Source organism: Ambystoma mexicanum, chromosome 2p (genome assembly GCF_040938575.1).
Source record: "Ambystoma mexicanum isolate Mex_15411 chromosome 2p, UKY_AmexF1_1, whole genome shotgun sequence".
NCBI lineage: Eukaryota > Metazoa > Chordata > Amphibia > Caudata > Ambystomatidae > Ambystoma > Ambystoma mexicanum.
The window spans coordinates 27,177,813-27,192,645 of record NC_090923.1 but is presented as its reverse complement, the minus strand read 5'-3'; the positions used below and the strand labels follow the sequence as shown (position 1 = coordinate 27,192,645).

General features: G+C 50.2%; 1 protein-coding gene across 4 annotated transcripts in view; it reads left to right on the top strand.

The window, feature by feature from the left end:
- NISCH (nischarin) overlaps positions 1–14,833 on the top strand; it is a 441,586-nt gene that overhangs the window by 371,259 nt on the left and 55,494 nt on the right. For 3 of the 4 annotated variants that reach the window (XM_069643184.1, XM_069643187.1, XM_069643186.1), the window contains one exon: positions 10,271–10,399. The exons of the other annotated variant lie outside the window; for it this stretch is intronic. In XM_069643184.1, coding sequence (XP_069499285.1) covers positions 10,271–10,399 — 129 coding nt within the window. The remainder of the gene's footprint in view (positions 1–10,270; positions 10,400–14,833) is intronic. 4 annotated transcript variants of the gene reach the window in all.

Here is a 14,833-nt window from a genome sequence, read left to right as displayed (position 1 = left end):
TTGGCGTTCTGTTCATACCTTTCCTCAACACTACTGTTTAGATTCTACTTCTAAAGGTGACACACAGGTGGGTCAGGCGGTGCAAAAACATCTCTGACGCTCTTCCTTCAAATACCCCACCTACTTCTCCCAGTACTGCTCACTAATCTATGTAAAGCATATGATTCTAAGCAGATCCACAAGCCTCAGAAGGCACACATTACTTACCGTAATTGTATTTCTGATGCATACATCTGCTTAGATTCACATGCGCCCACCCTTCATCCCATTTTGGAGTTGAAGGTTTCTGTGGCAAATCAAAGATGTTTCACACCTCATCAAAATGTATCTATTCTCAACGCAAATACGACGTGCTCCCTCTTGTCAGAAACAAAACTATCTGATGGACAGCGACTTGTGAGGGTTCATGGGTCCAATAGACATTAGACTAGGGGTAATATTACAAGCGCACAGAGTCAATGTCCCTTTTCGAACTTTGATAATATGTGCAATACTCCATGCCAACCACTAGATGTTGGCTTATGCAAAGCATGTGTATCTAAGCAGATGCAAGCATCAGAAATAAGATTACGGTAAGTAGTGTATGCCATACAGTCAGTCACCTTTGGTTTGTAGAAATGCATAACATGCACTTAAACTCCTGAAAGGAAGGTAAGTAATTATGCAATAAGAAAACCAGTTCACGGGAATGAAGACCATAACTGTATAAACCCAATCCCTATGTTGAATGAGGCATTGTGCCCAAACGCCATAAAGTTCTTTCTAGGAGACGGGTCAAAGGCAGGAAGAGTTCTTCACGTGTTTGAACATTTTTCCAGAACACTTATCATGAAGCTCTTTCAACAGTTTTTGAAACAAACATTTAAAAAGCGAAGGAATGGAATTAATCACAAGGTTTATTATAAGGGATTTAGGGGTGGCTGTAGCTATTGCGATTACTCACCACCCTTACTCCGATTTTCCTAAGTGACTTGACAGGTCAACACGGTGTCGCTGGCGATAGGTTTCCTTCTGCTGGATCCAGTAGAAGATGCCCAGGAGCTGCGGGTGCAGGAAGAGTCTGGTCGGGTCCAGGAGCTGAGTGCAACACTTTCCAATGAAGAAATGCATCAGGCACCAATGCAGGGTTCTTCTGAACACTCTACCAGACGGAAGGAAGCCGATTCCAGTGACACACTGCACACAGGCGACAGCAGGCGTCCCAGTTGTGATATATTTTATTTGTATCGCACTCATACACAGGTGTTTCAGAGCGCGATGAGGCAAGGGAGGGGAAACGAGGGAGGCCAAAACAACGATTTTACTAGGCACAATGACATTGCGTACATGCAAGTCCAGGGGAGAGGGAAGGGGGAAAGTGCGGGGGGCAGAGGTGAGTGGAAAGTACTGAACACATGATAGAACAGGTAGTGCAGCCAGCAGGTGGTAAGTGCGAGAATAAGGTGTGGATAACAGGTTCTGATAAGTGCTGGAAGGGGACTATAGGGTTGCAGATACAGACCCAAGTGCAGGGATTGCCAGGAGGCAGTGCGGGTGTGTGGCTGGGATGGCAGGGAACTGGACCCGAAATCAGAGGGTAACCAGGTGCCTGATGCCAAAGCAGACAGATTAGCAGGGGAGAGGAAAGGGGAAGGAAGTAGCAAATTGGAAGGTCTTCAGGTGCTTCCGGAACCGAAGATGGTTCTTCACAGAAGTCCTTCCTGTGCTGGATCCAGTCCTTCCTGTGCTGGATCCATTGATGCTGGGAAGCTGAAACTTGGCAGGAAGGAGACTTATGGCACGTGCTGGCGACCACCAAAGTTCCAGATGAAAACGCAGAATGGCAATGCTTCTGCCACAGTAGCAAGATTCAGAGCTGACCGGTGCACCAGGTGGTCCATGGACGATTCCATGGGCTGAAGGCTGTAGGAACAAGAGAAGACATTTCGACTGGATGTTCCCACCAGTCAAAGGACGAACCACCGTAGAGGATGTTCTCAGATTAGGTAGACCAGCAGGACTACACCGGGGCAATTGCAGGAAAGGTCATCAGGCCTCTTCAGGATTCATCCATAGGTCGGCTACACGTCTACACAGGATACTTGGCTCTAACGCTGACCTACTGGAATGGCCACAGGAGTCCTCTTCTTATCCCAAATCCAGGCTAATGGCAAACACCAGTGCACCAGTGGAAAGGATCTGCACCCCTCACTCCGTCCACAGCTGTCCAATCGGGGACCACTGTCGGTTTCACTCATGCATGCACACTAGACTTTCAGGCACCACGGTTGTGAAATGGGACCACACAGTTCAACCCACTTCCTGGGCCCAGGCACTAGTGCGCGAAAACAGCAGCTTTCCTAAGCAAATGCATGGCCATATTAGGGATTTACTGACCTCAGAAGGCAGGAAGAAGGCCATGAAACAATAAGGGCAAAAGACAAGTGTAAAACCTTGTGGCACGGACATTTTAGGTCACTGGCCCCATTTTGTAGCCAGACATGGTAAATGTGAATGTGCAAACTAAAATGACTACAAAAATGGTAAAAATGTTTCGAGGGGATTGGGTCCTCCGACGTATTCCATATCTAGGACAGTAATCACCACAGCTGTGCTGCTTCGGAAAATCTTTCTGCGTCGATGACGTCGATACGCCGCCCTCGAGGACCTCCTCCGATGGCTGACGTCACCAGATGTTATAAGTAGGACGCACAACGCCCGTAGCCTCAGTTCCATTTTTTCCGCGAACGTGTTTGCTTCGGGAACCCCGGCGCGCCTCGACTCTTTCGAGTTTCTGTTGTTTCTCGGTTCTTCAAACCTGTTAGTTTTGTGAAAGTTTCTTCTTCATGAAGGATGTCTACCTCGTCTTCCACCCCGCGTCCGGGCTTTAAGAAGTGTGGGGACTGTGGGTCCAAGATGTCAGTGACGGACTCGCACGACGCCTGCCTCTGATGCCTCGGGGAGGCCCATGACACGGATGACTGTGTCGACTGCCAGTCGCTCACGTCCAAAACCTTGCGGGAGCACAAGAAGTTGTTGTCGGTAGGTAAGGTGTCCAAGCCACGGAAGTCGAGGTCTGCGGGGCTTTTGACGGACGATTTGAGGGGTGACTCTCCACGTCGTCGTCGGAAGTCCAGTGGGTCTCGATCCCAGAGTCGGTCTCGCCACTCCTCTGCCTCTTCGAGGCACTCCCAGAAGCGCCGTCATCGATCGCCTTCCCCGTCGGCGGGTTGCTTATCCCACCAAGCATGCGACACCGGAGGAATGGGCTTTCTTTGGGAAGAAAATGTTAGCGATTCTCGAATCGCAGGGCACCAGTCCCGCGCCTCTGAGGGGTCGGCACGATTCGCGGGAGAGATCCCGCTCGGACAAGGTCCTGGTCCTCGACACGCTCGAGACTGCGTAAACCTGTGCAGTCTTTGAGGAAGACATTGACGCCTGTGGCGCCGAGGTCGTCAACGGACTCTCTCGAGGCTCCACCTCCAAGGAAGTCGTCGGCCCACCCAGGATGTCGAAAGACACGCTCGGGGCTCTTCCTTCGAGGCCTGTCTCGACGCCGCGTCTGTCTTCGACGCCGATTCACTCAACGCCGGCGCTGACTCACTCGACGACTTTCAAGGCTGTGGTGTCGGAGGTACCCCGTGGCACAGGGGAACCCCCTAGAAAGGCTCTGGCCAAGGTCAAGCATGGCTTTGTTCCCCATTCAGTGCCTTCCTACCGCCATCTTGAGTTTATTTCAGAGGTGGATGAGGGCTCTGATGATGGCATGGTTCCTAATACGGTGCCAAACGAGATTCTCTCGGGCCATAGCCAATTTGAGGACCTGAGGCAGTCCCTGCCCGATGCTAGTGGGCTGGACAACTCTCCAGAGGTGGAGTTTTGTAGGCCTGAGCCTGGCACTCATGCCGACTCCTCGTACCGGCGCCTTATGTCCACGGTCACCGAGTACTTGGGGTGGTCTGCTCCCCCAGGGGAGTTTCTTCAGGATGACCTTACGGATATCCTCGACCTTGGTGCACCAACTGACCCGGTACTGCCATTTCATATGGCTTTACAGAGGATGGTGGCAGCGGCTTGGACTGCTCCGGAGAGTCTCCCGGCAGTGGGCAAGTCTTTGCCGCGAAAATACCGCCCAGCCAGTAGCGACCCCTGCTAATTGTCCAAGCACCACACTCCAGAGAGTTTGGTGGTGCAGGTGGCTACGGCCCCGGCAAAGCAGGCGTTGTATCCTACCATCCCTCATGATGGGGACGACAAGCGTTTTGATGGCTGGGCGAAGAAAGTTTTTTCTTCAGGGGGTATGGCGCTTCAGGCGGCCAACTCCGTATGTGCCTTGTCTCGTTTCACGCACACTCTGTGGAACTGTTTCCTTAGCGGCTGAGCATATTCTCGAAGGGGACGAACGGGATGGTTTCCTTGCCATGGGTCAGGATGGCAAGGATGCCATGTGTGAGGCCATTCAGTCAGGTTTGGACATGGCAGATTGTGTCAGCCGGTCCATGGCGGCGAGCATCGTAATATGCAGGTTTGCGTGGTTGCAGAAGTCGGGGTTTGCTCCTGATGTGCAGGCCCGGCTCCTCAACATGCCCTTTGACGGTGAACATCTTTTTGGCAGCAAGGCTGAAGAGAGCCTTGAGAGGTTGCAACCCTCCAAAGCTGCAGCGAAGTCGTTGAGCGCTGCAGTTTGTCAACCTCCCCTCCATTGCTGTCCCCTAGGACGAAAAGGCGAAGTTCCTTTCGTTATTACTCATCCTTTGCTAAAGCGAGAGGAGCCGTCAGTCAAAGGGGCCACAGTAGGAGTGCCAGAGGTGGAAAACAAGGTACTCGAGGTGCCAAGGCCGCTCGGAAAGTTGCCTCTTTGCCCTCAGGCAACGCCGCAGCCACTTTAGCTCAGTCATGAGGCCATGTCCCATGGTTCGCCGAAGGCTGACGCAGCATTTTGTAGAGTGGCGTGCCATTACTTCAGATGTGTGGGTTCTGGAGATCATAACCCAAGGCTACTGACTTCCCTTTCGGCAGAGGCCTCATGACAATCTACCAGGGAATCTCCCTTTGAAGAGTCCGGATCCACTCCTTGCGCAGGAAATTCAAGCACTGCTGGAGAAAGGCGCCATAGAACTGGTGCCTGTAGCGGAGAGGAACAAGGGATGGTATTCCCCTTATTTTTTTTATTTCGAAGAAAGGCTGGGGATTGAGACCCATCATGGACTTGCGCGGTTTGAACAAACTCCTCAGGAAGGACAAGTTCAAGATGGTTACTCTCTCTCAAGTCCTCCAGGCCCTTCAACTTCAGTACTGGTTGGTGTGTCTCGACCTCAAGGACGCTTACTTTCATGTGCCGATCCATCCAAAGGACAAGAAGTACCTGAGGTACGCGGTTGGCGACTCTCACTTTCAGCTTTGGGTCCTGCCGTTCGGATTGACCTCTGCCCCGAGGGTTTTCACCAAGCTCATGGTGGTGGTGGTGGCATCGTATCTCAGGAAAGGGGGGATTCACGTCTACCCCTACCTGGATGATTGGTTGATCAGGGCGCGCTCTCCCCTGCCACTCCTTTCACAGGCTGGGCTTCTCCCTCAATTTAAAGAAGTCCCATTTGACGCCAACACAGCGGCTCCAGTACATCGGAGCAGTGCTCGACACATCCCTGGGGCAGTGTTTTCCTCCCCAGCTGAGGGCTCTTCACATTCAGCAGATGGTGCACAAGTTTCAACATGCCCAGACGCTCTCAGCGTTGGTGTTCTTGAGGTTGCTCGACCTCATGGCATCCTGCATTCTTCTGGTGCCAGAGGCCAGTCTGTGGATGAGATCTTTGCAGTGGGCACTCAAGATGCAGTGGTCACAATCCTCTGGCAGGATGTCGGACCCCGTTCAGGTGCCGCCCTCGGTCGCCCAGGGCCTTCTGTGGTGGGCCTTCGAAGGCAATCTGATGAAGGGGGCTCCATTTTGGCTTCCCTGGCCAGAGGTGACGATCGTAACAGGCGCCTCTCTCACGGCATGGGGAGCTCATGCCGACGAGTTGACAGTCAGCGGTCGTTGGTCTCCGTCGGAGTCCGGACTCCATATCAATCTGTTGGAGCGGAGGGCCGTAAGGCTTTTCTGCAGACTGTGCAAGGAAAGAATGTCCTGATCCTGACTGACAACACAGTGGCCATGCACTACCTCAACAAAAAGGGGGGGGGGAGGTCACTTCCTCATGCAGGGAGGTGATGCAGCTCTGGTTCTGGGCAGGAAGTTCATCTGGTCGGAGACGAAAACGAGACGGCTGACACTCTGAGCAGGCAGAGCGCGATCTCTCACGAGTGGGAGTTGGCTCAGGAGATTCTCCTGGAGATCTTCACCCTTTGGGGACCCCTCAAGTAGATCTCTTCGTCTCCAGTGCCAACCGGAACTGCGAGAGGTTCTGCTCGGGGGAATTTCCTCCAAAAGGAGCCTTAGGAGGCGCGTTTGTGGTGGAGTGGTCATTCCCACTGCTGTACGCGTTTCCTCCAGTCCCTGTCATTCCTCAAGTACTGCAGAGGTTACAGAGGTTCGGTTTCCGGATGATCCTCATTGCACCGGCATGGGCCCGGAGGACGTGGTACCTGACCTTCTCGACTTGTCCATCTGCCCTCCACGTCGTCTTCCCTACCGAGACGATCTGCTCTCACGGGAGGGGGGTCAGGTTCTCCATCCAGAGGTCAGATCCCTCAACCTTCACGCTTGGCTTCTGAATGGTTGAGGTATAAGGAATGGGACCTCCCTGAAGACGTGATGGAGGTGTTGCTCTCGGCCAGAAGGACAGCAACAAAGTCCCTGTACCGTTGCCGTTGGCGTAAATTCTGCGACTGGTGCAGGGTTAAGAATGTGGATCCTTTTGAATGTGACATTCCCATGGTTCTGTCTTTTTTGCTTTCTTTGGCCCACAGGGGCTTGCAAGTGGGTACCGTTAAAGGGTACCTGGCGGCGCTGTCCATATTTAAGCACTCGTCTGAAGAGTGTTCCTATTTTAAAATTCCTTTGATTTCTCAGTTTCTGAAAGGGCTCACTAATGTTTTCCCTCAGTCACCTTTCCAGGTGCCAGGTTGGGATTTGAACCTTGTTCTCAAGTTTCTGATGGGTGCTCCGTTTGAGCCTTTGCATTCATGCCCTTTGAGACTGTTGACTCTTAAAACGGTATTTTTAGTTGCGGTTACTTCCGCTCGCAGAGTGAGTTACAGGCACTTTCAGTTAAGCCACCCTTCACTGTGTTTCATAAGGACAGGGTTGTCCTTAGAGTTCGTCCTTCTTTTCTTCCGATGGTGGTGTCGGAATTTCATTTAGGCCAGAAGGTTGTTCTTCCGGCGTTTTATCCTCCTCCAAATCCTGGTAAGGAAGAGGAGAGGCTCCATAGGCTTGATCCTAGGAGAGCGTTAAGGTTTTATATTTCATGCATGTCCCGGGTCAGAGTGAACGATCAACTCTTCATTGGTTACGCTGGAAAGCATTTGGGACAAGCTGTGACGAAACAGACTTTGTCTCGCTGGATTATTTTGGCTATCTCCGAGTGTTACCGCTTGGCAGGTAAGGACCCACCGGTCGGCTTGTGGGCCCATTCTAACAGGAGTATGGGTGCCTCTTCTGCCCTACAGAGGGGTGTTCCTATTCGTAACATCTGTGATGCAGCCATCTAGGGTTCGGTACATACATTTGTACGTCAGTACTCCCTCAATTCCATCCGTGGGCAGGATCTGGCCTTTGGCAAGGCGGTCCTTTACTCCGCATTTTGATTGGGTATTCTAAATGTTTCTTTTCTAAATTCTTTTCCCACCTCCTTGCATTGATACTGCTTTGGGAGTCTGTTATAAATATGGAATACGTCAGAGAACTCAATCCCCTCGAAGAACAAGTTACTCTCTTACCTGGTAACATTCTTTCGATGGGATGGTCTGACGACGTATTCCATATCGCTCCCTCCCTGCCTTCCCCGCTACAGAATTTCTTATGCGATTGCAGCTTACGTTTCCGCAAGGCTTTGTGTGTCAGACTGGCAGAAGACTGCTACCACACGTTCTGGGGGAAAAAACTACAACTGAGGCTACGGGCGTCATGAGTCCTACTTATAACATCTGGTGACGTCGGCCATCGGAGGAGGTCCTCGAGGGCGGCGTATCGACGTCATGGACGCAGACACCGAAAGATTTTCCGAAGAAGCACAGCTGTGGTGATTACTGTCATAGATATGGAATACATCGTCGGACCATCCCATCGAAAGAACGTTACCAGGTAAGAGAGTAACTGCTGCCCCAAGAGCTAGTCTTTAGGCACACATAAAGGTAACCCAAAATCCCCAGTAGAAAAGACTAGGGTGATACAAAAGTATCCCCACTGCACTGCATTGTAAGATGCTGTGTACACTTTTGGAAAAGTTGCCACAACAGATCAAAAATAAAAGACAAAAAGGAATCAGTTCCCAGTACTGGGAGTCTGAAGGACTGATCAGTTTCCCAGTGACAAAATGAGCAACAGGCCAGGGGAGTGAAGCTGAAGGCTTTACTTCTCTGCAAAAAGTCAGGACAGGTCAAAAGCGAAGGGTTTGGGTGTCCATAGACTATGGAGGGAATGTTTCCTATCAATAGGCCTGCCTTTCCCCAACTTGTAATCGTAGGGAGGCCATCTGAGGATTTACTCCATTTTCTGAGGCGTGGCCAGTGCACGCTGCTGCCTCATAGACATTTGGGAAACGAATCGTCTATCTGTGAAGGAGGACTTGTCTGCCTGTGTTTACCCCTGAGGAAAGTGACCTGTAGGACAGATAAAGGAGCTGAAGAGTGTGCATTAAGGTGTAATCAAGCCTCTTCAAAGATGAAAAGCACATGCTCGTTACATTGCAAGAATGAAGAATTCAGTCCCATGTTAATCTCTAGTAGTGACAAGTGAGACGCAGGCGCTGTGTTCAGTCGCAAAGCACCACCATAAAGTGAGAGGCCGCGAAACATCAAAGGTTTATACATTTCAGTTTCACAACCCGCCACACCAAGTGCCCAGACCAAATAGTAGCTGTCTCTCCTGGGACGACAAATGCCACGGTCCTGCCCTGCAGGGCTCTGATTGGCTAGTCCTGTCTTCAGACGGAATATAGTGATAGTGATTATAACAGCACGTCCATCGCAGAATGCTTTCTGGGCTGAGAACTGAGTATTAATTATCATTTTGTCAGGATTATTGCATATGGAAATCATAACTGGCAGCTTGGATTTGTGACGTTATTGTGACAACATATTGCCTTCCGTATGTTCTGTGCAAGTGCCTTGAAGCGTGAAGTGTAATATGTTGTCGCGCAGCGTTGTGCCCCATTTTTAGGCAATTGTACTGTGGAAAATGTTGGCATAATAAGCGCTACTGATTCTGGAGACTTGCAACTGAATCCATGTATGAACTGGCCATTGGATGGGAGCAGGTGCAAAATGGCGCGAGTACCTGGGCATCTAATAGCAGTGCCTGGCAAATGCCCAATACTTGTACAGGAGCCAAAACTGTTGGCTTTCCCAAAGCTTGTTATTAACAGGACTTCAGTGAATAACATGCAGAGTGCTTATAAATCAAGAGGCTGAAGGCAGATCTGGTTAATACATTTGTATTATACCAGGAGCGTGTTTACAACTCCAATGAATCCATTAACACTCAGAAGGCTGCTTTTTAGAAAACACTGGTAGGCACTTCGAGGGTAATGGTTGAAACGATTGAATCTAAAATGCTCAATGCACGTTTAGTGTGCATTCGGCATAGTGGATTAGATCTTTTGCCCATAATACCGAACAGGGGAGTGGGGAAAGCGGGGGTGCGGGTGGTATGGGCTGCAGGGGTGTCCCCCCGCATACATTAAAGGCAGTGCGTGGCACAAACGGGTGAAATCCCAAAAGATCAAATTACAAAATGCGGGCAAGTGCGCTCTGTATTTTGTATGTATTGTTTTAATGTACATCCCACATTGAGTTCAATGTTTGATGGTAATGATTTTAAAACGAGTTCGAAGAGTTTCCATGAGGAGGGGTTTTAGGCGGGAGGGGGTGGGGGGGGGTTCCAGAACTGTGTGGGATTAGCATAGCCACGGGCAGTCAATTGGTGGCCAAATAAACAAACACCTACAAGCTTTATGTCCCTCCTCCTATGCCATTCCTCCCCAGCTGTACTTTTATGCAATCATTTCAACTTGCAGGTGGCGCTCAAACTTAAAATGAGAACCATCAATTCAGGTTATGTAGTCATTATTTAGAATAAACTAACTTCGTAATGTTTTTTTTTATTATTATTATTATTTTTTAACTTCTGTAGACTTTTGGAAACAAAAGAGTGCAGATGGCCAGAGCAGCTCCTTCCATCTCTCCCACTGCTTCGTGCTGAAGCTGAACGACCTGCAGTCTGTCAACGTTGGACTTTTTGATCAGTACTTTCGCTTTGCAGGTGAGTGAAACTTCAAGGAAACGTGGCTACCTCTACTAACCGCACCGGGGGAAGGGCGTCAGCCAATCTGGTGGCTGGAACAGCGGGTGAGAATTCACAGTCCCCTCCCACGGACCCAGCCACCGGTGGCGCTTTATTTTTATCACTGCGGGCAGGCAACCGGATGCCTCTTTCCCTGTTGCCTCGCTGCCCCTTCCAATTACCCGCGGGACCGGGACCAGAGTGCAATGCTCCGGTCCCAGAGCCGCTCCCGTGGGTCCGCTGCCATAGACCTGGAAAAGGGGGGGTTATCTTTTAATTTTTCAACGGAAGATGGCTGCATAGCAACGCGGGCCTCCCGATGACCCATTTTGAATGCCATTCGCACCCCTGACGAACCCCGGGCTGCCGATGGGCTTTCATGACCTGCCAGGAGGGCAGACATGGCCTTTAACGGTGTGAAGTGAAAAAATAGTTTTCACTTTACCGGAAAAAAAAGATTGATTTAGAAAGAACGCTCTGTGACTGCATAGACTGGTCTTTCTAAATCTAACAGTCACGCCCCTGCTGCACCCGAGTTCACGCAGGGGCTGACGGGCACAGCAAGACCCAGAGGAGTTGTCGCAGGAGTGTCAGGTGAGTGTATGTGTGTCTGTTTGTGTGTGTGTGTACACGTATTCATTTATTGTGCGTTTGTAAAGCGCTTCTTCATCGAGAAATTGTATTTCAAAGCGCCCACAGGGCAAAGGGGAGGGAACATGGGAGCAGAGGCAGATGGAATACACTGATGCACTGGAAAGGGACGGTCTTACTAGGAATTGTGAGCCTCCAGAAAGTGCAAGTGCAGGGAGAGAGAGCGAAGGGACAGGGAAGCGGGTAAGTGCTGGGAGTTCCACAGAGGGGGAGTGCCAAGGAGTCAGTTGTGTGCAATAGTGAGTGCCTGGCAGAGATCGCTTGCTACAGAGTGATCATCTGCCAATATTAAGTACAGGTCTGTGAGAACACAAGCCAGAGGTTGCCCGAAGGCAAGTGCTGGGATGGGGCAGAAGGCTCAGGGTGAATGGGTGGGAATTCCAGGACCCAGAAGGGCACATAAGGTTCCAGGCCACCAATCCCAGCGGCTGTGGGGTATTATCACGGGAGTGAAAGGGAGAAGGAGGAGGTCAAGAGGAAAGTCTTGAGGAGCTTCTGGAATTTGAGGAGATCCGGCTCAAGACGGAGCGGTAGGGGGACACTGTTCCAGAGGAGGGACCCAGCCGAGGGGGGAGATCGTCCACCAGTTCACTGCTTAGAAAAGTGCCTCACATGCAGGAGTTGGAGCCAGAGGAGCCTAAAGATCTGGAAGAAAAGTATTTGAGAGCAAGTTGTAGATGGATTGATCCTCAGCCCCAAACAGCCTTATTGATGATGCAGGGGGATTTGAATTTGATCCTTGCAGCAACCGGGTGTAAATGGAGAGTTTTTAGGACTGGAGGGATATGGTCCCTGGGCTTGAGGCCAAGGGTAAATCTTGCAGCCTTATTCTGGACAAGCTGGAGGGGGCGGAGAGAGGAGGAGGGTAGATTAAAATAGATTAAGGAAGAGGTTGTTGCAGCAGACCAGCCTTGAGAGTACCAGAGCTCTGGAGACATTGAGCTTCTGGGGTAAAGTGAGGAAAGGAAGGACACCTCTGAGGAGGTGGAGTTGAAAATGGGCCTTCTTGGCAAGGTCCAAGATGTGAGGGAGGAAAGAGAGGGACGAGTCGAAGATGACTCCAAGGTTTCTGGCTGCAGATGCAGGAGAAGGGGGAGAGCCATAGGGGGTGGCTAGAGGGAAGGGGAGTCCCAATAGGAAACCTCTCAGTCTTGCTGGCATTGAGGCAGAGGTTATTGGAGACGCACCAGGACTTGATCACAGTTAGGCAGTCAGGAATGGTAGAGGAAGTAGAGAGAGCATCAGTGGGAAGTTTGAACAAGACTTGGGTGTAATCTGCATAACATTGGAAGTGAGGGGAGAAAGTGGAGATAAGGTGAGTAAGCGGGACGAGATAGCCGTTAGTGCCAGAGTGAGAGGTTAGAGCCCTGGGGAACACCACACGTGGGGATAGAGATAGGAGAGGCGACAGAGCCCAGGATGACCTGGAGGGACGGTCAGTGAGGAAGGAGTTATGTGTGGGGAGTAATTGTGGGAGTAAGTGTGTGTTGTGCTAGGAAGGGGGTGGTGGGTGGGGAAATGTGGATTTGGCGGATGAGCGGTGTTAGACCCTCCCGATTAACAAAACAACCAGAAGGTGGGGTGGGGAAGGGATCACCTTGCAGGGGTGGGGGTGGGCAGTATGTGATATTTCGTCATTTTAAAGCCAACACAAAAATGGCTGGAACAAAAAAAATCCCCCGTTTTTGTGTTCTGTCTTTAAAATGCAGAAATCTCTCATAGAACACCTTAAACGGCCCACAGCCAAAGCTGAGGCTGAAGCTTCGCTCGGGCCTGACTTCGCTCGGGCTGGCAGGCCAATAAAGGCCATGCTGCCCTCCTGGCAGGGCATGAAAGCTATAATCGTACACGTGTACAGCAGGTCTGTGGTGGGTGTTCCTTTGCATTGACTTGCAATGCCTTCCTTGGCAAATCTAGTGACAATAGCCTACCACACACACACACTTTTTTCTTTAATAGACTTTAGGCACTGTTCAATACTGACAGCCATTCCATGCATGTGTTCATCTTTAGCCCCTGAACCACAAAGGATGCATCAAAAACCAAACAGACCTCACTCGCTCAATCCCCTTCCCTTCTACTCTATGAACTTGCTACCAACAGAAAATAATTCATTTTTGCAGTTACACACTGTGCACATTTGGGAAATGCTACCTTACTGGTTTCGGTTGGGACCCCCTGTTTCGTAGCCTTGACGCCCGAGTGTCTGTCTGAATATTGCATATTTTTAGGACTGTGTGTGAAACAGTTTGTGTCAGAACTCAGCATTTCAGAATGAAGGCTTCACTGTTCTATCCAAAATGGCCCTACATTGGTTCACTCTCCGCCATGGTCATGTTCTTCGTGTCTAGGGTATGTTCGTCATCTCTTATGCATTGCGGGCTGAATTTAATCCTTGCTTTAATATATGCTGTCATCTAGTTATACCAAATTCACGTCTTTCCTACCTTGTGTAACCCTATCTGGGTCTGCTCCATCCTTTTTAACCACGTGGGTGTCCTCTATTTAGCCGCTGCATTGTGTGAGGCAACCTATTTGACTTTACTTTAAAATATTTGCTAGGCACAACCAAAGTGGCCCAGAGGCATACGGGCGCCGAAGACAATCGGCGAGAAATCAAATTACAGAGGTCTGAGAGCTCCCCATAATATGAATAAGTGTGTTTTGAGTTAAAAAAAATAAATACTTCCAATTTCAGGCAATTTCTCAGAACTATATGCAGGGCATTGCATCTAGCTGGGGCAGCCGCCCAGAAAGCACCCCTTCTGACCAGTTCAAGTGAAGTTTTCAGAAAGTGTAGGTTTTCTTGACAATTTGAGCGAAGGGAGCGCACCACTGGTTTATTTTTTAGTCTGTTGGCAATATAAGCAGGGAAGGATCCTTTAAGAGATTTGTAGGTGATGGTGAGCAACCTAAACTCTATCTTCTCACCTCTGAGACATGAGCAAACCTTCGTAAACCCATGATCGCCCTGATGGTGCTGTTCTGCGCCACTTGGAGTTTGTTGGGTTCTGTTTTTCCTACCCCTCTGAGAAGGGAACCACAATAATCAATTGTTGAGGAAATAATAGCTTGAGCAATCGTTTTGCAGCCCTTTTGAGATAAAAATGGGCGAATATGCAAAAGAAGTCTAATATAGTAGGCCGATGCTGATAACAGGCTATTGACCTGAGCAGGCATGCTCAAGGTCTGATCAAGTGTCACTCCCAGTATTTTTATTTTTCCCTTAGTTGGAATGACATGGTCGCAATGCGGAAAGATTCATACTCTAGGGCGAGTTTGGCGAGTCTGGGTCTAGAGCCAATGATCATAAGCTTGGTCTAGCCATGATTCAACTTCATCCCACTCATGTCCATCCACTCGTGTATTAGGTCGTATACCTCTGACACCGCTATGGCGTCCTTCTCATAGATGCCTGTAAGGGGAATGAGACACTGCAGATCTTTTTTCCAGCCGCAGAGTTTTCCGGTTAAAGGTGGTACCTTTGTTTCGCGGTCGTGGTAAAACATGGTATCCCGGTTTCCGGGGTGCTTGGCACAGGCAAGGCGGCCAGGAGGTACTTCAGGAAGGCGAAAAGATGGTGAAACTGGTTATCCCCACCAGTCAAAGGAAGAAGACTCTCCGGCGGGAGATCTCCTCTGTCGTTGGGAAAAGTGGTGAGACGGTCCAGCAGGGCTCCAGCGGTGGTGGTGTCGTGGCAGGTCGGCTCAGCTTCTCCCTCGTTGGATTCTTAGGTCCTGTGGCGACTTCTGAAGTTCCAGT